Source organism: Leptodactylus fuscus, chromosome 2 (genome assembly GCF_031893055.1).
Source record: "Leptodactylus fuscus isolate aLepFus1 chromosome 2, aLepFus1.hap2, whole genome shotgun sequence".
Classification (NCBI taxonomy): Eukaryota; Metazoa; Chordata; class Amphibia; order Anura; family Leptodactylidae; genus Leptodactylus; species Leptodactylus fuscus.
In genome coordinates this window covers 276,825,817-276,849,148 of record NC_134266.1, presented here as the reverse complement: position 1 = coordinate 276,849,148, position 23,332 = coordinate 276,825,817, and the positions used below count along the sequence as shown (strand labels likewise).

At 42.7% G+C, this 23,332-nt stretch overlaps 2 protein-coding genes across 2 annotated transcripts; one reads left to right on the top strand and one right to left on the bottom strand.

The window, feature by feature from the left end:
* The first annotated feature begins 10,977 nt into the window (after positions 1-10,977).
* LOC142194210 (olfactory receptor 2A12-like) lies at positions 10,978-11,928 on the top strand. The gene has a single exon (XM_075263227.1). The coding sequence runs from the start codon at positions 10,978-10,980 to the stop codon at positions 11,926-11,928; it is 951 nt and encodes a 316-aa protein (XP_075119328.1).
* Positions 11,929-18,402: 6,474 nt separating this feature from the next.
* LOC142194209 (olfactory receptor 6B1-like) lies at positions 18,403-19,347 on the bottom strand. Its single transcript, XM_075263226.1, has one exon. It carries the CDS (start codon positions 19,345-19,347, stop codon positions 18,403-18,405), a length of 945 nt encoding a protein of 314 aa, XP_075119327.1.
* Between the last annotated feature and the right edge of the window lie 3,985 nt (positions 19,348-23,332).

The window sequence follows — 23,332 nt, the reverse complement described above, 5'->3', positions numbered from 1 at the left end:
TCAGGACTATATATCACCTCCCCATCATTGTGATGTCATCAAGTTCTAGTGATGTCATAATGGTCTTGGACTTCCAATGCAAAAGGTCAACCTCATTTGCATAGATCACTGAGAAGAATATATGTTTTAGACCCTGGAAACCCCTTTAACCCCTTAAGGACCAGGCCATTTTTTGGTTTCGCATTTTCGTTTTTCCCTCCTCACATTTCAAGAGCCATAACTTTTTCATTTTTCAGTTCACAGAGTCACATGATGGCTTATTGTTTGCGGGACAAATTGTACTTTGTAATGGCACCATTCAATATGCTGTGCAATGTACTGGGAAGCTGGAAAAAAATTCAGAATGAGGTGCAATTGGAGAAAAAATGCATTTGCGCCATTTTCTTATGGGTTTAATTTTTACAGCGTTCACTGTTTGGTACAAATGACATGTTACCTGTGTTCTACGTGTCAGTACGAACGCGGTGATACCAAATTTATATAGTATTTGAAACGTTTTGATACTTTTAAAAAAATGATAAACTTTGCAAAATAGAAAAAAAAATTTGTGTCATCATGTTCTAACACCTGTAACTTTTTCATATTTCCATGTATGGAGCTGGTTGTGGTGTCTTTTTATGCGGGACAAGATGACGTTTCTATTGATACCATTTGGGGAAAGATCTGATGGTTTGATCACTTTTTATTCAATTTTTTATAAGAGGCAAAGTGTTGAAAAAAAACACTTTTTGGCTGTCTTTATTTTTTTTGCCGCTACGCCGTTCGCAGTACGGAATAAATGTTTTAATATTCTAATAGTTCGGGCATTTTGGAGCGCAGGGATACCTAATATGTTTATGTTTAATGTTCTTTAATTACTTTTATAGCTGATCTAGGGAAAGGGGGGTGATTTGAACTTTTATATTTTTTTATTTTTTTAATACTTTTAAAAACTTTTTTTTTTCTTCTGTTACATTTATGATCAGACCCCTTAGGTACCTTGAAACCTAGGGAGTCTGATCACTCATACTATTCACTGCAATACTACAGTATTGCAGTGAATAGCAGAATCGCAGCACTTCTATTAGAGGCTGCCTCTGGCATCGTCTAATAGATCTAGTGCAGAGACAAGCCTGGAAGCCTTCAATAGGCTTCCGGCTGTCAGAGCAACCGATCACTGCCCTCATGTGACGTTCAGGAGGGCGGCGATCGGCGAAACATGGCGGCGCCCATGCCGCCTGCGCTGTTTACACGCTGCGGTCGCGTTTGACCGCAGTGTGTAAAGGGTTAACAGCAGCGATCGGCTCGGGCACCAACCGCTGCTGTTATTGGCAGGTCCTGGCTGTATTATACAGCCGGCATCTGCCCTGTATGGAGCGAGCTCAGCGTGTGAGCTCGCTCCATACATCCCCATGCGACCCATGACGTACAGTTACGTCAAGGGTCGCTAAGGGGTTAATCCTCGGCCGCGCTCTTGTGTATCTTCATCTTCTTACATTCTCGTACAATCCCCGGCGGCTTCGCTCGCGCACGATATGTTACATTATTGGTTATGGTAACGTCACATTCTCAGAGCTTCAGGAAATATTTTTTCCACTTTAAATTTTTATTATTTTTATATTTTACTAATTTGTCGTAACATTGATTGATGTTACATATTCTGTATTATGTCTCACTGTGGACACCCATAAACAATTATTATACTCTGTATATCTTTTCAGACCCCAGAGTATAATAATCGGAAACCTGGGGGGAGAAAAACATAAAAAAACCTTAGACGACTAGGCCGAGGCCTGCCTGGGTCATGGGGAGGTAAGTAACAGTGTTTTTTATGTTTGTTACCTCTCCCGGTCCGCTGATCATTATACTTGGGGGTCCGAAAAGACCCCTGAGTATAACGATAGCAGCGGTAGCAGCTGTCACCAAGCCCCTAATGTCCTGGGCCCTGTGACAGCTGCGTATGCTGCTATGGCGGTACTTACGCCACTGGGTCCGTGTATATGTGTGCATGTACAGTATGTGCGCATGTGATCCATGTGTATGTGCGTGCGCAGTGTAAGTGTCCATGCGTGCATTTCCTGATGGATAAATCCAATGGTGACTTCTCTCTTCTTATTCTTCTGGACCTCTCTGCAGCTTTTGACACTGTTGACCATCATCTCCTCCTCACTCTGCTCCGCTCAGTCGGCCACATGGACACTGCGCTCTCCTGGTTCTCCACTTATCTCTCAGACCGCACTTTCAGTGTATTATTTGTGGGCTCTGTTTCCTCCCCTCTTTCCCTTGCTGTTGGGGTTCCTCAGGGCTCGGTCCTAGGCCCCCTGCTCTTTTCTCTCTACACAGCCCCCATTGGACAAACCATCGCCAGATTTGGCTTCAGGTACCATCTTTATGCTGATGACACCCAATTATACACATCTTCCCATGACATCACCCCTGCACTCATACAGGACACCAGTGACTGTCTCTCTGCTGTCTCTAATATCATGTCCTCGCTCTATCTGACACTAAATCTCTCCAAGACTGAACTACTACTGTTTCCACCATCTAATAGATCTGTCCCTGATATATCCATTGCAGTCTCAGGCCTTACTATAACTCCTAGGCAGCATGCCCGCTGCCTCGGGGTCATGTTTGACACAGACCTTTCCTTCACCCCTCATGTTGAATCACTCGCACGTTCATGTCACCTCCACCTCAAAAACATCTCCAGAATTCTAATCCGTCTTCCCCTCACTAAACTCTCCCCTCTACAATCTATTCTGAATGCAGCGGCCAGGCTCATCTACCAGGCTAGACACTACAGCGAGGCCTCCGGTCTGTGCCGGTCACTACAGCGATGCCTCCGGTCTGTGCCGGTCACTACAGCGAGGCCTCCGGTCTGTGCCGGTCACTACAGCGAGGCCTCCGGTCTGTGCCGGTCACTACAGCGAGGCCTCCGGTCTGTGCCGGTCACTACAGCGAGGCCTCCGGTCTGTGCCGGTCACTACAGCGAGGCCTCCGGTCTGTGCCGGTCACTACAGCGAGGCCTCCGGTCTGTGCCGGTCACTACAGCGAGGCCTCCATATGTATTATGTCAGAGCTGAGGCTGCAGGTTCCTCTTGCTTATGTTTCCATCCATTACATTGGGTGTCACAGTCAGAGAGGACGCAACTCCAGTATAATAACAAGGGAAGCCTCGGCACTCACCAATATACAGGAGCACTGGACTGTGCCGGGTCTCTGCAATGGAACTCGGCAGAGGATTTTATACAAGGATATTTGTTATTTATAATACTAATAAAATATATCTTTCTATATGATATAAAACATCCAGACCACAATATGGCTACAGTTTATTCTTTCATTCCATGGGTTAATTAATCGTATAATAGATCCAGAGAGAATAAATATTCAGGTGAGTTCAGTTTCTGATGTCCCCCGGGGGTCGCCTCACCTGAGACATCTGTGATAATGAGTCATTAGGACGCCCATTATATCCTTCACCTGATTCACTGGGAGGGCTGGGAGTCACTGGGGGCCACATCACCCCTATATATATATATATATATATATATATATATATATATATATATATGTAACAGGAGGCAGTGAGCCGGGCTGCGGAGGAAGGGACATGAACATCACCCCTGGAATTTGTCTTTAGATGTAAGTACCCCGGGGTGGGATTAGTGGAAATGTATCAGAACAAAATGTAACAAAAAGTAACAATGTAACTGTGGATTATAGAAAAAGAGGCTAAAGTGATACAAACATGGCCAAAACTTTGTAATCACATGACATCTAGGTATATTTCACCTCTAGACAGATAGATAGATAGATAGATAGATAGATAGATAGATAGATAGATAGATAGATAGGAGATAGATAGATAGATAGATAGATAGATAGATAGATAGATAGGAGATAGATAGATAGATAGATAGATAGATAGATAGATAGGAGATAGATAGATAGATAGATAGATAGATAGGAGATAGATAGATAGATAGGAGATAGATAGATAGATAGATAGATAGATAGATAGATAGATAGGAGATAGATAGATAGGAGATAGATAGATAGATAGATAGATAGATAGATAGATAGATAGGAGATAGATAGATAGATAGATAGATAGATAGATGATAGATAGATAGATAGATAGATAGATAGATAGATAGATAGGAGATAGATAGATAGATAGATAGATAGATAGATAGATAGGAGATAGATAGATAGATAGATAGATAGATAGATAGATAGATAGGAGATAGATAGATAGATAGATAGATAGATAGATAGATAGGAGATAGATAGATAGATAGATAGATAGATAGATAGATAGGAGATAGATAGATAGATAGATAGATGATAGATAGATAGATAGATAGATAGATAGATAGGAGATAGATAGATAGATAGATAGATAGATAGATAGGAGATAGATAGATAGATAGATAGATAGATAGATAGGAGATAGATAGATAGATAGATAGATAGATAGGAGATAGATAGATAGATAGATAGATAGATAGATAGGAGATAGATAGATAGATAGATAGATAGATAGATAGATAGATAGGAGATAGATAGATAGATAGATAGATAGATAGATAGGAGATAGATAGATAGATAGATAGATAGGAGATAGATAGATAGGAGATAGATAGATAGATAGATAGATAGATAGGAGATAGATAGATAGATAGATAGATAGATGATAGATAGATAGATAGATAGATAGATAGATAGGAGATAGATAGATAGATAGATAGATAGGAGATAGATAGATAGATAGATAGATAGATAGGAGATAGATAGATAGATAGATAGGAGATAGATAGATAGATAGATAGATAGATAGATAGGAGATAGATAGATAGATAGATAGATAGATAGATAGATAGATGATAGATAGATAGATAGATAGATAGATAGATAGGAGATAGATAGATAGATAGATAGATAGATAGGAGATAGATAGATAGATAGATAGATAGATAGATGATAGATAGATAGATAGATAGATAGATAGATAGGAGATAGATAGATAGATAGATAGATAGGAGATAGATAGATAGGAGATAGATAGATAGATAGATAGATAGATAGGAGATAGATAGATAGATAGATGATAGATAGATAGATAGATAGATAGATAGATAGGAGATAGATAGATAGATAGATGATAGATAGATAGATAGATAGATAGATGATAGATAGATAGATAGATAGATAGATAGATAGATAGATAGGAGATAGATAGATAGATAGATAGATAGGAGATAGATAGATAGGAGATAGATAGATAGATAGATAGATAGATAGGAGATAGATAGATAGATAGATAGATAGATGATAGATAGATAGATAGATAGATAGATAGGAGATAGATAGATAGATAGATAGATGATAGATAGATAGATAGATAGATAGATAGATAGATAGGAGATAGATAGATAGATAGATAGATAGATAGATAGGAGATAGATAGATAGATAGATAGATAGATAGGAGATAGATAGATAGATAGATAGGAGATAGATAGATAGATAGATAGATAGGAGATAGATAGATAGATAGATAGATAGATAGGAGATAGATAGATAGGAGATAGATGATTGATAGATAGATAGATAGATAGATAGGAGATAGATAGATAGATAGATAGATAGATAGGAGATAGATAGATAGATAGATAGATAGATAGGAGATAGATGATAGATAGATAGATAGATAGATAGATAGATAGATAGATAGATAGATGATAGATAGATAGATAGATAGATAGATAGATAGGAGATAGATAGATAGATAGATAGATAGATAGATAGATAGGAGATAGATAGATAGATAGATAGATAGATAGATAGGAGATAGATAGATAGATAGATAGATAGGAGATAGATAGATAGATAGATAGATAGATAGATAGATAGATAGATAGATAGTGGTACATCCTATTCACTGTATGTGTATATACTATATACTGTGCTGATGTCCTATGACAATTTGAGTGTAGAATTCTGCCACTGAAACAAAGGACCTGGTGACAAGAATCAGACGTGTAACACACAAAGGACACAAGGAAGAACTTGATTAATTAAATAAAATGTTTTCGTCATTAAAGAATCTTAAAAGATCTGTGCGACTTAATAAGAAACAAAAATGTAAGTAAAGTTATAGAATATAATTACAATAGGCCGGTAATTACTGATAATATATTGAAAAGACATGGTCGTGTGACTGAGAGTTTACTAGGTCTGGACAAGTTCTAAGTTCATACACACGTGGACAGAATTGTTGGTCCCCCTCTTTAAAGAAAGAAAACCCCACAATGGTCACAGAAATAACCAGAATCTGACAAAACTAATGATAACCAAACTCCATGCTGACAAGCCACAATGGAGGAATGTCCTATAGACAGAGGAGACAACTTTTTGGCCAGACACATCAGCTCTATGTTCACAGACGGAAAAATGAAGCCTATCTTGGAAAGATCACTGTCCATACTATGACACATGGAGGAGGCTCTGTTATGTCCCAACTGTGACACATGGAGGGGGCTCTGTTATGTCCCTACTGTGACACATGGAGGAGCTCTGTTATGTCCATACTGTGACACATGGAGGGGGCTCTGTTATGTCCCTACTGTGACACATGGAGGAGCTCTGTTATGTCCATACTGTGACACATGGAGGGGGCTCTGTTATGTCCCTACTGTGACACATGGAGGGGGCTCTGTTATGTCCATACTGTGACACATGGAGGGGGCTCTGTTATGTCCCTACTGTGACACATGGAGGGGGCTCTGTTATGTCCCTACTGTGACACACGGAGGAGGCTCTGTTATGTCCATACTGTGACACATGGAGGAGCTCTGTTATGTCCATACTGTGACACATGGAGGGGGCTCTGTTATGTCCCTACTGTGACACATGGAGGAGGCTCTGTTATGTCCATACTGTGACACATGGAGGGGGCTCTGTTATGTCCCTACTGTGACACACGGAGGGGGCTCTGTTATGTCCCTACTGTGACACACGGAGGGGGCTCTGTTATGTCCCTACTGTGACACACGGAGGAGGCTCTGTTATGTACCTACTGTGACACACGGAGGAGGCTCTGTTATGTCCCTACTGTGACACACGGAGGAGGCTCTGTTATGTCCCTACTGTGACACACGGAGGGGGCTCTGTTATGTCCCTACTGTGACACACGGAGGGGGCTCTGTTATGTCCCTACTGTGACACACGGAGGAGGCTCTGTTATGTCCCTACTGTGACACATGGAGGAGCTCTGTTATGTCCCTACTGTGCCACAAAGAGGGGGCTCTGTTATGTCCATACTGTGACACATTGAGGAGGCTCTGTTATGTCCCTACTGTGACACACGGAGGGGGCTCTGTTATGTCCCTACTGTGACACACGGAGGAGGCTCTGTTATGTCCCTACTGTGACACATGGAGGAGCTCTGTTATGTCCCTACTGTGACACATGGAGGGGGCTCTGTTATGTCCCTACTGTGACACATGGAGGGAGCTCTGTTATGTCCCTACTGTGACACATGGAGGGAGCTCTGTTATGTCCCTACTGTGACACATGGAGGAGGCTCTGTTATGTCCCTACTGTGACACATGGAGGAGGCTCTGTTATGTCCATACTGTGACACATAGAGGGGCTCTATTATGTCCATACTGTGACACATGGAGGGGGCTCTGTTATGTCCATACTGTGACACATGGAGGAGGCTCTGTTATGTCCCTACTGTGACACATGGAGGAGGCTCTGTTATGTCCATACTGTGACACATAGAGGGGGCTCTATTATGTCCATACTGTGACACATGGAGGGGGCTCTGTTATGTCCCTACTGTGACACATGGAGGGGGCTCTGTTATGTCCATACTGTGACACATAGAGGGGGCTCTATTATGTCCATACTGTGACACATGGAGGGGGCTCTGTTATGTCCCTACTGTGACACATGGAGGGGGCTCTGTTATGTCCCTACTGTGACACATGGAGGAGGCTCTGTTATGTCCCTACTGTGACACATGGAGGAGCTCTGTTATGTCCATACTGTGACACATGGAGGGGGCTCTGTTATGTCCCTACTGTGACACATGGAGGGGGCTCTGTTATGTCCATACTGTGACACATGGAGGGGGCTCTGTTATGTCCCTACTGTGACACATGGAGGAGCTCTGTTATGTCCATACTGTGACACATGGAGGGGGCTCTGTTATGTCCCTACTGTGACACATGGAGGAGCTCTGTTATGTCCCTACTGTGACACATGGAGGGGGCTCTGTTATGTCCCTACTGTGACACATGGAGGAGCTCTGTTATGTCCCTACTGTGACACATGGAGGAGCTCTGTTATGTCCCTACTGTGACACATGGAGGAGCTCTGTTATGTCCCTACTGTGACACACGGAGGGGGCTCTGTTATGTCCATACTGTGACACACGGAGGGGGCTCTGTTATGTCCCTACTGTGACACACGGAGGGGGCTCTGTTATGTCCCTACTGTGACACACGGAGGGGGCTCTGTTATGTCCCTACTGTGACACACGGAGGGGGCTCTGTTATGTCCCTACTGTGACACACGGAGGAGGCTCTGTTATGTACCTACTGTGACACACGGAGGAGGCTCTGTTATGTCCCTACTGTGACACACGGAGGAGGCTCTGTTATGTCCCTACTGTGACACACGGAGGGGGCTCTGTTATGTCCCTACTGTGACACACGGAGGGGGCTCTGTTATGTCCCTACTGTGACACACGGAGGGGGCTCTGTTATGTCCCTACTGTGACACACGGAGGAGGCTCTGTTATGTCCCTACTGTGACACATGGAGGAGCTCTGTTATGTCCCTACTGTGCCACAAAGAGGGGGCTCTGTTATGTCCATACTGTGACACATTGAGGAGGCTCTGTTATGTCCCTACTGTGACACACGGAGGGGGCTCTGTTATGTCCCTACTGTGACACATGGAGGAGGCTCTGTTATGTCCCTACTGTGACACATGGAGGGAGCTCTGTTATGTCCCTACTGTGACACATAGAGGGGGCTCTGTTATGTCCATACTGTGACACATAGAGGGGGCTCTGTTATGTCCATACTGTGACACATGGAGGAGGCTCTGTTATGTCCATACTGTGACACATAGAGGGGGCTCTGTTATGTCCATACTGTGACACATGGAGGGGGCTCTGTTATGTCCATACTGTGACACATGGAGGAGGCTCTGTTATGTCCCTACTGTGACACATGGAGGAGGCTCTGTTATGTCCATACTGTGACACATAGAGGGGGCTCTGTTATGTCCATACTGTGACACATGGAGGGGGCTCTGTTATGTCCATACTGTGACACATAGAGGGGGCTCTATTATGTCCATACTGTGACACATGGAGGGGGCTCTGTTATGTCCCTACTGTGACACATGGAGGGGGCTCTGTTATGTCCATACTGTGACACATAGAGGGGGCTCTATTATGTCCATACTGTGACACATGGAGGGGGCTCTGTTATGTCCCTACTGTGACACATGGAGGGGGCTCTGTTATGTCCCTACTGTGACACATGGAGGAGGCTCTGTTATGTCCCTACTGTGACACATGGAGGAGGCTCTGTTATGTCCATACTGTGACACATGGAGGGGGCTCTGTTATGTCCATACTGTGACACATGGAGGGGGCTCTGTTATGTCCATACTGTGACACATGGAGGGGGCTCTGTTATGTCCCTACTGTGACACATGGAGGGGGCTCTGTTATGTCCATACTGTGACACATGGAGGGGGCTCTATTATGTCCCTACTGTGACACATGGAGGGGGCTCTGTTATGTCCATACTGTGACACATGGAGGAGGCTCTGTTATGTTCTGGGGCTGCTTTGCTGCATCTGGCACAGGGTGTCTTGAATCTGTGCAGGGTACAATGAAATGTCAAGACTATCAAGGGATTCTAGAGAGAAATGTGCTGCCTAGAGTGAGAAAGCTCGGTCTCAGTCACTGGTCATGGGTAAGGTAACAGGATATTGACCCAAAACACACAGCTACCCCCCCAACAATGGCTAAGAGGAGAACATTGGACTATTCTGAAGTGGCTTCTATGAGCCCGCACCTAAATCCTATTGAGCATCTTTGGAAGGAGCTGAAGCATGTTGTCTCACACCCGAGACAACTGAGGAGGGGGCCAAAATCCCTGCGGAGAGTGGCAGAAGTCTCAGTGACAGTTACAGGAATCGTCTGATCGCAGCGATTGTCCCTAAAGGTGCAACAAAATATTAAGTTACAGGAACCGTCATCTCTGTCCAGGCCGCGTCATGAGGTTTATTTTTACAAAAATTCTGTTGAAGCAAAAAGCAAAGTCTGACTTTAATTTCTTCATTTTCATAGAATGTTTTTTATTTCTTATTACTTGTGTCAGATTCCGGTGATTTCTGGGACCGTTCTGGGGTTTTCTTTCATTAAACGAGGGTGACCAACAATTTTGTAGATGTAAAAAAGAAGGATTCTCGTCACTGACAATCAGCAGAGATCTTGGCTGTTTTTATATTTGGGACCTCTCTATCCACAGATGGGGTATAACTAAAGCCCATTGTCATTATATTATGTGACCCTCGTTGTCTATTATTTGCCAAATTCGTCTGTAAATTTTTTTTTTTCATGAATTTTTCTACCGAACTTGAAATTTTTGAGTTTCTCTTTCAACAAATCCAGTAAATCCAGTTGGCCACCACTACATTCGACAGTAGTCTAAGGGGTGAGTATCCCAAACTGATCTACATTGGCAATATGTAAATTTTTTATACATTGTATTTGATACAGATCTGTCTCACTGCCGTAACGAGTTGCTGTATGTTGAAGAGTCAAGCGCTAGGGACTGGAGATTGGACTATTCCTCCTATAAGTGGTGGACTCATCGTTCTATAATGGGGAACCATAAGGATACATTTCTTTCATTGACAACTATCTCTTAGTTCTAGATACATACACATTGAAGCCAATGGCCAACACGACCCAATCAAATGTCTTTGAGTTTGTCCTGCTTGGATTTCCGGGTCTGGCAGAGACGTTCTCTCCTGTGGTCTCCATCACCATCTTCCTTTTCTATAACGTATCTCTCTGCGCCAATGGGATTGTCATTGTGTTGATCGTCCTAAGTAAACACCTTCACCAGCCAATGTACGTCATCGTGGGTCACCTGGCCTTCTCCGACTTACTTTTTGACACATTGACCTTGCCAAAAATAATTGCCAAGTATTGGTTTGGGGCCGGATCGTTGTCCTTCTCGGTGTGTTTCATCCAAATGTTCTTTGTCCATTATCTGGCCACGTTTGACTCCTTCATTATCATGCTGATGGCCATGGACCGTTACGTCGCCATCTGTAAGCCGCTAAGATATCACACTATTATCAGTAACCGCGTGGTGACCATCTTGTGCTTATTATTCTGTCTTTGTGCCGCCATCATTGGCCTTGTTATTACCACCTTAGGTCTTTGGCTTCCATATTGTGGCCCCAACAGAATTAAGAGCTGTTTCTGCTCACTCACTCCTGTTGCCGTCTTGTCTTGTGCCGATTCCTCTTCGGCCAGGAGGACTGGCTTCATTATCGCCTTGTTCGCCCACGTTTGCCCGTTGTCCTTTATCGTCTTTTCGTATATCGTCATCCTTTCTAAGATGTGCTCCTTGGGACACTCTGAAAATTGGCAGAAGGCTTTTTACACTTGCACCACTCACTGGTTCGTCATTGGGTTGTATTTCATCCCTCGACTCGTCGTCTACACCTACAACCAGATCCAGCTCATTCCCAACGCCGATGTCAATGTCCTGCTGATTTGCCTGTACACCTTCGCCCCGCATTTCGCCAGCCCTATTATATTTTGTCTTCGGACTGAGGAAATTAAAAGAACTCTAAGAAATGTGTTAAGAAGAGGGACCACCAAGATGTATTAACCATTTCTTCGTGTTCAGAATTGTTCAGAAGGTAAACATTATGGTCTAACATTCTATATAATGGTTATGTTGCAAAATCCAATTGTAGACATCTTAGGAGAGGACATCACAGAGGTGACACCATGCTCACACTGGAGACACTGCATACGTGTGGAGTATATCCTGACATATGCTGGTATATGGGTGTACAGTGGTATGCTTCACTCATAGGATCCTATGTAAAATCATGTATATTATATGCTATGGTTTTCTTTAAAGGGATTCTACCATTAAAGTCAATTTTTTTGTCAATCACACGTAGGAATAGCCTTAAGAAAGGCTAGTCGTCTCCTAACTTTAGATGTCTTCTTCAGGCCACTGTTCAGTATAAAACCCAGTTTTCATTGGTATGCAAATGAGCTCTCTCGCAGCACTGGGGGCGGTCCCAATGCTGCAAGAGAATTCTCCAGCTCCGCCTCCATCTTCTTCATCAACAGCCTCTTCATGCGTCTTCTTCCGATGCTGGGGGTCAAACTTCTAGGTAGAGCCGATTGCGCATGCCCGCCAGCCACAAGAAAATGGCTGCTTACTTACTGTGTAAGCGGCCACTTTTCTTGTGGCCGCAGACATGAGTAGTCGGCTCTGCCCAAGACCTAGATGTTTGATCCCCAGTGCCGGAAGAAGACGCGTGAAGAGGCCGTTCCTGAAGAAGATGGAGAGTTCTCTCGCAGCATTGGGGACACCCCCAGTGTTGTTTGAGTGCAAGGGCCCGCCCCCAGTGCTGCGAGAGAACTCATTTCTATACCGATGAAAACCGGAATTTATACGTAATTGATTTTAATGGTAGAATCCCTTTAATGGATGCCTCTGTTGAGTACACTGTTCCATAAAGCAATAAGTATCCCTACTATACCTGCCTACTATACAGTCACTATGTCAGTAGGACTCTATGGATGTTTGACATATGCACCAGTTGCTTTTCCAATACAGAGACTACATATAGGCTCAACTTTGATATGAACTTGCTCATATATATTTTTCTCTCCTTTTTACCAAAATATTGCTCAGCATCTCCAAACCCTGGGATGGAAATTCTGCCTGGCTGTCTGTCATGGTAGTTTTCAAGATCTGAACAGAATTACGAGGATCCACTTCAGGAGATAAACAGAAGCTTAAGATCAAGCTCCTCAGCTTCGATGGAAAATCCATAACAGGTGTCTCTTTTGTGATTTTGTGCCCTCAGCGATCGGTTCCTGGGTTCCTGACCGTTTCTTCTGGACCCTCTATAGCTACAACCTTGACTGAGTTCTCATCTGGTCCTCAGTTGGTATCTCCTCAGCCATGGAGATGTTCTGTAGACTGGATTTTGAGCTTTCGATCATTGTCATGTTGCCTATGCCAATGGTGGAATGGTAGAGTGTAAACAGGTAAAGTCAAGGGGCATCCAAGCCTGGTCCCCCCCCCCCAATACATTTAGACCTAAGGCCACATTCTAGAATACAGACCAGACCCATCCCCAAAATAAATACAGACCCCTGATCAAACCCCATAGTCAAATGCAATCTGTATACGTCTACAACCAGATCAGAAACCCCTTAAAGGAGTTTTCTGACCAAAGCAAGTGATCCCCTATAGGAAAAGAGATAACTTGCAGATGTTTGGGGGTCCGACCGCTCCATTAATTTTAGTGGGAGTGCCAGAGATAGCCGAGTATCAAACATCATCAATGTCCAGCGCTCTTATTGAAAAGAAAGGAGCCGTGAGCATGCCCGACAACCGATCCATCCACTCTCTTTATCCGTATGGACCTGAGTGGTCAGACTCCCCTGTTCTGAAAGCTATCCCCAATCCTATGGATACAGGATAGCTTGCTTTGGTTGGAAAACCCCTTTAAACTCTTTGCCAGACATCTAAATAAATTTAGGGTTTGCACATACAGTGTTGGCCAAAAGTATTGGCACCCCTGCAATTCTGTCAGATAATACTCCTGTTCTTCCAGATAATGATTGCAATCACAAACTCTTTGGTATTTTCTTCATTTAATTTGTCTTCAATGGAAAACCACAAAAAGAATTGTCAAAAAGCCAAATTGGATATAATTCCACAGCAAACATAAAAAAGGGGGTGGACAAAAGTATTGGCACTGTTTGAAAAATCATGTGCTGCTTCTCTAATTTGTGTAATTAACAGCACCTGTTACTTACCTGAGGCACCTAACAGGTGGTGGCAATAACTAAATCACACTTGCAGCCAGTTGAAATGGACTAAAGTTGACTCCACCTCTGTCCTGTGTCCTTGTGTGTACAGTGTTGGCCAAAAGTATTGGCACCCCTGCAATTCTGTCAGATAATACTCAGTGTCTTCCAGAAAATGATTGCAATCACAAATTCTTTGGTAATATCATCATTTAATTTGTCTCCAATGGAAAAACACAAAAGAGAATGAAAAAAAGTCAAACCATTGATCATTGTATATATATGACCTTCTCTGTGCAGCTTCTTGTGCCAGACCCTTGACCTGACCACTGAACTAAATTCAGACGCCCAATTCACCACCATAGTGGAGACCTCTATAATATCTTGGTGTAAGGAGACTTTATTACATCACAGACTTGAACTAAATTTACAATTTTTTTGGAAGATCAAAGACTATTTAGTGCAATAAATATGAAATAGGGATCTTCATACCTGGGACAAAACTTCTTCCCATGGCTGTAGGTAAAGGGTATTACTTTATCTTCTCTGTTTTGTTTGGAGAAGTGAATAGGGCTGAGCTGCAATTATTCTCTCTATGTAGATATTTCCACTTACAGCAAGCTCTTCAATATCAATTCCCTAAAGTTTCCATGTTATGACATCTTTTACCGGAGCTTGAGGACTGTGTGACGCTCCAGAGCTCCACCAAGAACTAGATTTGGTCGATCCCAAAGTGGCCGTTGGCTTTTCTGCCATCCTATAGTGTCTCTTTGGGCCTAAGGGTGCATTCACACAGTGTAACGTGCCGCGTGATGTGGCACGTGTACGCCGCGGGACCCTTTGTGTGCGCCGCGAATAAATGCACGGCGGCAAACTAGCGCGGCGCATACGATCCCCGCTCCCATTGAAATCAATGGGAGCGTGTACGGCACACAAAGGGTCCCGCGGCGTACACGTGCCACATCACGCGGCACGTTACACCGTGTGAATGCACCCTTAGGGATGCTACCAGATGCTACGGCCTGCCCCATCTACATGTGTCTCTTGGGTTTGCACCATCCACACACCGTAGACTTACTCAGGGTCCACGTAAACACCAGGTCACTATCACCACTTGCAGAATCCCAACTACCCCTGGCTGTGAGCGTGTAAGTGTCCATGTTCTCCAAAACTCTAAGCAATGAGAATACAGCCACAATGTCTAATTGTAGGTTAGACAAGACAAAGTATCTTCCCTGACACTTGGTTTATCTTCTTACTAGTCATCGCTTTCCTTCTAGTTCCTACCAGTGAACTTACTAGCAAGGCGAGAGCTATAGGTGACCATATCTATAAGTCTACACATGATGATCTCTGCCATAGCATTGGGAGAAATCTAATCCCATTGTTGACCTTGGCCTATTGTTTGACTCAGTTTTTGATTCTATACATCCATGTATGACTTCTGCCTGTACTCGACCTATGTATCTAAGCTGCTCGCCCTGACCCTTTGGCTGTTTACATCTCTATTATGTACAAGCATCTCTCCGGCAATTGGTTCAGCTGCCATCTACACCGGGACTACTCCTAGAGGTTGCGACCTCATGGTCCCCTCCAGTGAAGAACAGAACCCTTTATAGGAGATAAAGTGTGAAAACCAGGAGGTCACTAAGACAAAGCCCTCAAGAGTAGCCCAAAGTCTAACAGTCTAGGTGGCGGAGCAGGTCCATATAGGCTGTCCGTTACAGCTACTCAGTGGTAGGGTTGAGTTGGTCTTGACTTTTTAGGATCGATTTTGAAAACTGATTTCCGATCATTTTTCATTCGAACCCGATCTTGATCCCAATACAAGTCAATGGGATTTTTTTACTAATCGGAGATCGGATTTTAAAAACAATCCTATTCACTATACAGCATGGAATCTAACAACTGAACGCTTTAATTGTTAGAATCCATGCTGTGTAGTGATTTTTTTAAATCACTAAGTAGCCAGAGGATTTTTTTTTAATCCTCTGGCTACTTAGTCCCCCCTGGTGTCCACTTACCTGCAGAGATGGCTGGTCCGGTGCCCGGTGTTCTCGTTCTTCTTCGCCTTGCTGCCCCCTGCCTCTCAGGATAGGAGAGTGTGGGCGGGTACTGGGAGGGGAGATGTCACGTCTCCCCACCCTGTACCTGCCCACACTTTCCTAAGCCACAAGCCCCGCCTTCTTCCTAGCTCTTTAACACTAACCTGGGAGGCGGGGGCAGTGAGGCGAAGAAGAACGAGAACACCGGGCACTGGATCAGCCATCTCTGCAGGAAAGTAGCTATTAGAGATGTTAGCTAGTCTCCATTAGAATGAATGGACGCAGCCGGCGCGCAGGGGGTTAAGGCTGTGTGCCGGCTGCTTCCATTCATTCCTATGGAACTGCAGCGGAGCCTTCACACTGAGTATACACTCCGCTCAGAATGAGCGGAGCGTATACTCAGTGTAAAGGCTAACATTGGCCAGAAGCAAAGCATTGTGGAAAATAATCACCAATCTCGATCCCACCTAAAAAGATCGTGTTCGCAATTCCGATCGTGATCGTGAAATTTTCTCGATCGCCAATCGAAATCTGATCTTTTCTGAACACGATCGCTCAACCCTACTCAGTGGGTATACTTCAATAAGTAAGGTCAATATGGATTGTTGGATTGGTGGAATGATCATTCACAGATAGTCCTTCACTCAACGGTTCTTCAACTATCCTACATGGCCACTTTAATAGGCCACGGTTAACCAACCACTTTTTATGGTTTTCCTCCCTATCTTCGGATTAAAGTCTCAGTAGTCCAGTCCACTTACTTCCCATTGACTCCGGCCTCTTTACTGCTCCAGCTCTGCTCATTTCTGGACCTTTGCTCTTTCTCTTTATGTCATAGACCCACCATTAAGCTTCTACTAAGACTCAGACTGTCACTGACATACAGTATACGTTCCTTGCACATGGTGGATAAACTCAGGTATCCTACAGTCACAGGGTAGCGACAGGATCCTCAGGAACCTCAGGCAATCTCTGCACATGTCTGATCATCAACAACTTACAAAGTTACAAAACGTACAACAGCTTACAAAAGTAACCACAACAAAATTCCATCAGGATAATTTTTATTGCAACACAACAAAACAAAATCCCATGAAATATTTTTATTATTGCAACTTAAAAGGCTCGTGAACTAAATTCTGTATATTAGGAAAATTATTTCAAGGAATTCATAAATGTATTTGGTCAATTTTCCAATTGGTGCCAATTAGATGAATTATGAAAATGCTTAAAAAAATATATAAAATTAGTTATGGGGATATTGTCACTCCTTGGGGAGAGACCACCATATAGGTGTGTGGAGACTTATTAAGCCTTTAGCACTCCACTTCGCAAAGGAAAATGGGAAGAATATGCAAATCTGTCTTCTATGATGTAATTAGGAAGTCAGCTGCTGCTGCCTCGGTGTTGCAAACCAATAGAGGGCGCTCACTGGAATGTGCAAGCCTGTCTTCCCTGATGTAGTTAGGAAGACAGAACTCCAGTGAAATAACCCAGTAAAGGTTGCTCCCTTTTGCATCATGCTCGACCTTCCAAGAGGCCTTTGTTTTGCAATGACGCTGGGATTATTACCAGGTATACATAGTCTCTCAATCAAGGACGGCCGTTTCGATGTACTTGCATCTCATCAGCTTGATGTAGAGAGGACTATAACCTGGTAGAGGTGAGAGGCTTAGACAGGGTTATGGGGATATCGTCACTCCGTGGGGAGAGACCACCATATAGGTGTGTGGAGACTTATTAAGCCTTTAGCACTCCACTTCACAAAGGACCATGGGAAGAATAAATAATAAATAATCCCAGCGTCATTGCAAAACAAAGGCCTCTTGGAAGGTCGAGCATGATGCGAAAGGGAGCAACCTTTATTGGGTTATTTCTCTGGAGTTCTGTCTTCCTAACTACATCAGGGAAGACAGGCTTGCACATTCCAGTGAGCGCCCTCTATTGGTTTGCAACACTGAGGCAACAGCAGCTGACTTCCTAATTACATCATGGAAGACAGATTTGCATATTCTTCCCATATAAAATTAGTGTAAACCAATTTTTGAAATTCTAGAGATGAGCAAATAGTATTCGAAACTCTAGTTTCAAATACCTCGCTCCATAGGAATGAATGGAAGCAGCCCGGGCAAGGCCGGTGCCGGTGGCCCATGCTTAACTCCTTGCTGCTCGCCCAATTCCATTTGTTCCTATGGGAGTGAGCTATTCCAAACTATGTTTCAAATATTATTCGAATCAGCTCTTTTAAATTCCGTTCACGTTGTACAAGACACAAGTTTTCGATAAACCTTTCTCAGAGTATTTCTTATTTCTTCTGTTCTGAGGCAGAAGATGATGGGACTGGTGAAATGTGGCACAAATGTATAAACACAGATCAGTAAGACGTTGACATCGGCATTGGAAAAGAGCTGGAATTGGTTGTAGGTGTAGACGACCAACCTGGGGACAAAGTAGAAGAAGATAACAAACCCTTGGGTGGTGCACGTGTAGAAAACTTTTTGCCAATTTTCTGTATGAGCCATTAAGTAGATTTTCCTTATTATGAATATATAGGAGAATATAATGAAGGACAACGGACAAAGATGGACAACCAGAGCGATAATAAAGACGATACGTCTGGTGGTGAGGGAGTCGACGCAGGATAGAACAGACACAGGTGTGAGGGAACAAAAACAGTTTTTGACCTTGTTTGGTCCACAATATGGCAGCTGTGACCCCATGATGGCAATGGCGAGACCAATGACTGAGGCGATAAACCAAAAAATGTAGCAGAACAGGGAAGCCGTTTTGTTCGTGATGATGGAACAGTAATGAAGAGGTCTACAAATGGCCACAAAGCGGTCAATGGCCATCAGCATGATAATAAAAGAGTCTAAAGAACCCAAATGGTGGACAAAAAACATCTGAAAAAAACAAGCCGCAAAGGACAAGGAACCGTCACCAAACCAATATTTGCCGATGATCTTTGGCAAGGTCAATGTGTCAAATATGAGGTCGGAGAGAGCCAGGTTTCCAATAATGATGTACATGGGATGGTGCAAGTGTTCTTGAAGAATGATCAGACCTAGGACTATACAATTGGAGAACAATGAGATATTGAAGATCACAAAGAAGCTCATGGAGATGGCGATGTGAAAGCTTTCAGAGACACCGGGAAAACCAAGGAGGACAAACTCGGAGACATCACTTTGGTTGATCATTGCCACTTACGAGAACTTCCAATAACAGCCCTGGAAACAAAAAAAAAGGTTGAGAATAATTAAACTAGTGTAAATAAGTGACACAGAAATAAGCAAAAACTTTCTCAAGGGCTTACCAGGACTTTTTGGATTTTGGTTCATTAGAACTTGCACCTTTGTACTATGTATAGGATGATGGGATGTATGGGATGTTATATATGTACTTAGGGACCATTACACTGAAAAGACACCCCATTACACCATCGCTACAGCGAGTCAAGAAACTCAACTTCTTATTGCTCTTATTATCTCCGTTTTTGTATTTTCAGCCTTGACTTTTACAGATTTCTTCTTCTCTCATCTGAGAAGCTTCATTAAAGGGATCCTATCATTAGAATCCCTTTTTTCTAACTAACACAACTAACACATAGGAATAGCCTTAAGAAAGGCTATTTGTCTCCTACCTTTACATGTCGCCGTTCGGTAGATATTCCTTTATGCAAATGAGTTCTCTCGCAGCACTGGGGGTAGGTCCCAGCGCTCAAGCAGCACAGGGCGCTCTCAATGCTGCGAGAGAACTCTCCAGCGCTGCCTCCATCTTCTTCAGGAACCGGCCTCTACGTGTTGCCTTCCGGCCTGGCTTTCAATCTTCTATGCATGTGCAATCCAGAGCCGACTGCACATGCGCATGGCCATTTTTTTGTGCCCACTTACGCGAGCTCTTGTAGTGAGCAGCCACAAAAAATTGGCCACGCGCAGGGGCAGTCGGCTCTGCCTGAGGCCCGCTGACAGAGCCGATTGCGCATGCGTAGAGCATTGAAAGCCAGGCCAGAAGAGGAAGATGACGCGTAGAGGCTGGTTCCTGAAGAAGATGGAGGCGGCGCTGGAGAGTTCTCTCACAGCATAGGGGATGCCCACAGGGCTGTTTGAGCGCTGAGGACCGCCCCCAGTGTTGCGAGAGAACTCATTTGCATAAATACGGAAAACGGAATATCTACTGAACGGCAGCGCGGAGAAGACAACGAAAGGTAGGAGAAGAATAGACTTTCTTAAGGCTATTCCTATGTGTTAGTTAGAATAAAAAGGGATTCTAATGATAGGATCCCTTTAACCAAGTTCTGAACTAACAACAACATTGTGAGTGTTGTGTGCTGATACCTATTAGGTCCTGTTTTTGGTACAGCCTAATAGGAATTTGCTAAGATGTATAATATACTGTAAAACAGAAGTATTGCAATCTAGTGTAGAAGTTATCCTATGTTTAAGTTCCCTTTCCAGAAAATAAGTGTAAAATAGTACAATTTTCTAAAAAACCTAAAAACCTAAAAAGTAAAAAAAAATAAAATTCCCCATTCTAATATAAATAAAGTAAATGAAAAAGCCATAATATCGGCACATGCTTACAAATTCAAATTATTAAACTATATTATTTATTGTATAGGGTGAATTACATTTAAAAAAAAAAAAACATCTTAATAAATACACAATGTTAAAATTTTTGTTCCATATAAAAAGTGATTAAAAAAAAATCATAGAAACCAATAAAATCCCACAATAGATAGATCCATCAATAAATAAAACAAAAAAGTTACTGGAGTCAGAACACTATGCCTCCAAGCAATTGTTCTTCTTTATTTAGTAACTAGCTGGTACCCGCGACTTGGTCTGCGATGATTGTAGCAGTGGGTATATACAGGCGCGGGTAAGGTTTTCGTACTGTGTATAAGGTATGGGATATGAAATGTAACTTTGTATCTTGTTTTTGCTGTAATTCAGAGAATACGTGAGACTTTTGTGTTGAAGTTACTTTGTATTTGAGCTGCTATATATACGGTGTTGTGAGAAACTTTACATAGTGACTTTGGGACAGAAGTATTTGAAGTTAACCCTTTCCCACCGATGGCATTTTTTGATTTTCGTTTTTGACTCCCCTCCTTGTAAACCCCATAACTTTTTTATTTCTCCGCTCCCAGAGCCATATGAGGTCTTAATTTTTCTTCATGATGCCACCATTATTTATTCTATATAATGTACTGGGAAGCAGGGAAAAAATTCTGAATGGGGTGGATTTGAAGAAAAAATGCATTTCTGCGACTTTCTTACGGGCTTTGGTTTTACGGCGTTCACTGTGCAACCAAAATGACATGTCCCCTGTATTCTGTGTTTCGTTACGATTCCGGGGATACCAAATTTATATGGTTTTATTTACATTTTGACCCCTTAAAAAAAATCCAAAACTGTGTTAAAAAATTATTTTTTGAAAAGTCGCCATATTCCGACAGCCGTAACTTTTTTATACATGCGTGTACGGGGATGTATAGGGCGTCTTTTTTTGCGGGAACGGGTGTACTTTGTAATTCTACCATTTTCGGGAAATGTTATTGCTTTGATCAGTTTTTATTCAATTTTTTATCAGAATCAAAACAGTGAAAAAATGGCGGTTTGGCACTTTTCACGATTTTTCCCGCTACGGCGTTTACCGAACAGGAAAAATATTTGTATAACTTTGTAGAGCGGGCGATTTAGGACGCGCGGATACCTAACATGTATGTGTTTCACAGTTTTTAACTACTTTTATATGTGTTCTAGGGAAAGGGGGGTGATTTGAATTTTTAATCCTTTTTATTTATTTTTTTTAATATTTTTTTTACTTTTTTAAAACTTTTTTTTTTTGAATTTATTAGACCTCCTAGGGGTATTGACATGGGTGGGCGGTGTCGCGGATTGTCAGAGCAGTGGGGGTCGGCAAACATGGCTTCTCCGGAGTGTTAAAGAGCGCCTCCTGGAGTATCGGTAAGGTGAGGGGCAAAGTGGTAAAGTATATGTATATGAGATTGTGTGGGGTTAGGGGCGAGGCTGCAGGGGGTAATATGAATTTTGTGGCTTGCTATGGTCCAAAGTGTGTGAGATTGCAGAGATGGTGGTGTGAGTTTGGGTTTTGTGGGTGTCCTGGCACAAATGTATGTGCGCTATTGTGACGAAAAGTAGCCTATTGCGCAATCGGGTGTATTAACTATGTTTGTGGAAAATTTCAGCCAAATCGGTGGAGCGGTTTTTCCGTGATTGAGGAACAAACATCCGAACATGCAAACATCCAAACACACAAACCCACAAACTCACAAACTCACAAACTTTCACATTTATAATATTAATAGGATTGATAAAACATAACAAACCCTATAAATACGATATCGACATCATTGTCTTTTTAATACAGAACAAATGTTCCAAAAATGAAACACAAAAATAAGGACAGAATTGCGGTTTGTTCATGTTGTTCCTCCCAAAACATATTAAATAAAATGAAACAAAACATTGTATATAGCCCAATGGGGTTCCATGTAAAAATACAACTCCTCCTGCAAAAATTAACCCACTTACTATAGAGGACAAAAGTAAAAAAGTTCTATTCGGGGGTGGGACACAAGGTGTACAATACAAGGAATAATACAAGGAATTCACCCTCTTCTTAGTTATCCTTAAAGGTGTATGTCAAAGAGGAAGAGCATGCGGTTAGTATGGGCAGATGGGACCTCCAGATTGGATTGGTCTTATCCAGAGAAGAATCTTATCCTGATCACAGCCACTATAACACTAAAGGGAGAAAACGGGACATGAACAAGAGATTAAGACCAATAGTATAGTATAATAATAGTATAAGCCATCACATGCACAGTATTTTTCTTTCGATACGTTTACTCTTCTCCAACTATAGTTTTGGACTTACTTGAGCCTTCAGGTTTTGGACCTTCAGGTTTTGGAATGCTGAGAGGATGTGAAGTTCTGTAACTCTAGGCCTCCACCATCTTGGAGACTTAAGAGGCCTCCACCACTTATTTTCCTGTCCATACTTGTTGTATCCCCCCTCTTTTATACCTTCTATTAGATTCAATGGTTCTTTAAGTCTTAAGGATATAAGTCCCAACATTGAGAAGGAAAGAGCAAGGGTCCAAAGCTAAAACATGTTAGGGTGCCTTCAGAAGCATACTTTGGGGATCAGGATTGG

Excerpts from the sequence above, each read along its gene's own strand:
- LOC142194210 (XM_075263227.1), top strand. The coding sequence starts at position 10,978 with ATGGCCAACACGACCCAATCAAATGTCTTTGAGTTTGTCCTGCTTGGA.
- LOC142194209 (XM_075263226.1), bottom strand. The coding sequence starts at position 19,347 with ATGATCAACCAAAGTGATGTCTCCGAGTTTGTCCTCCTTGGTTTTCCC.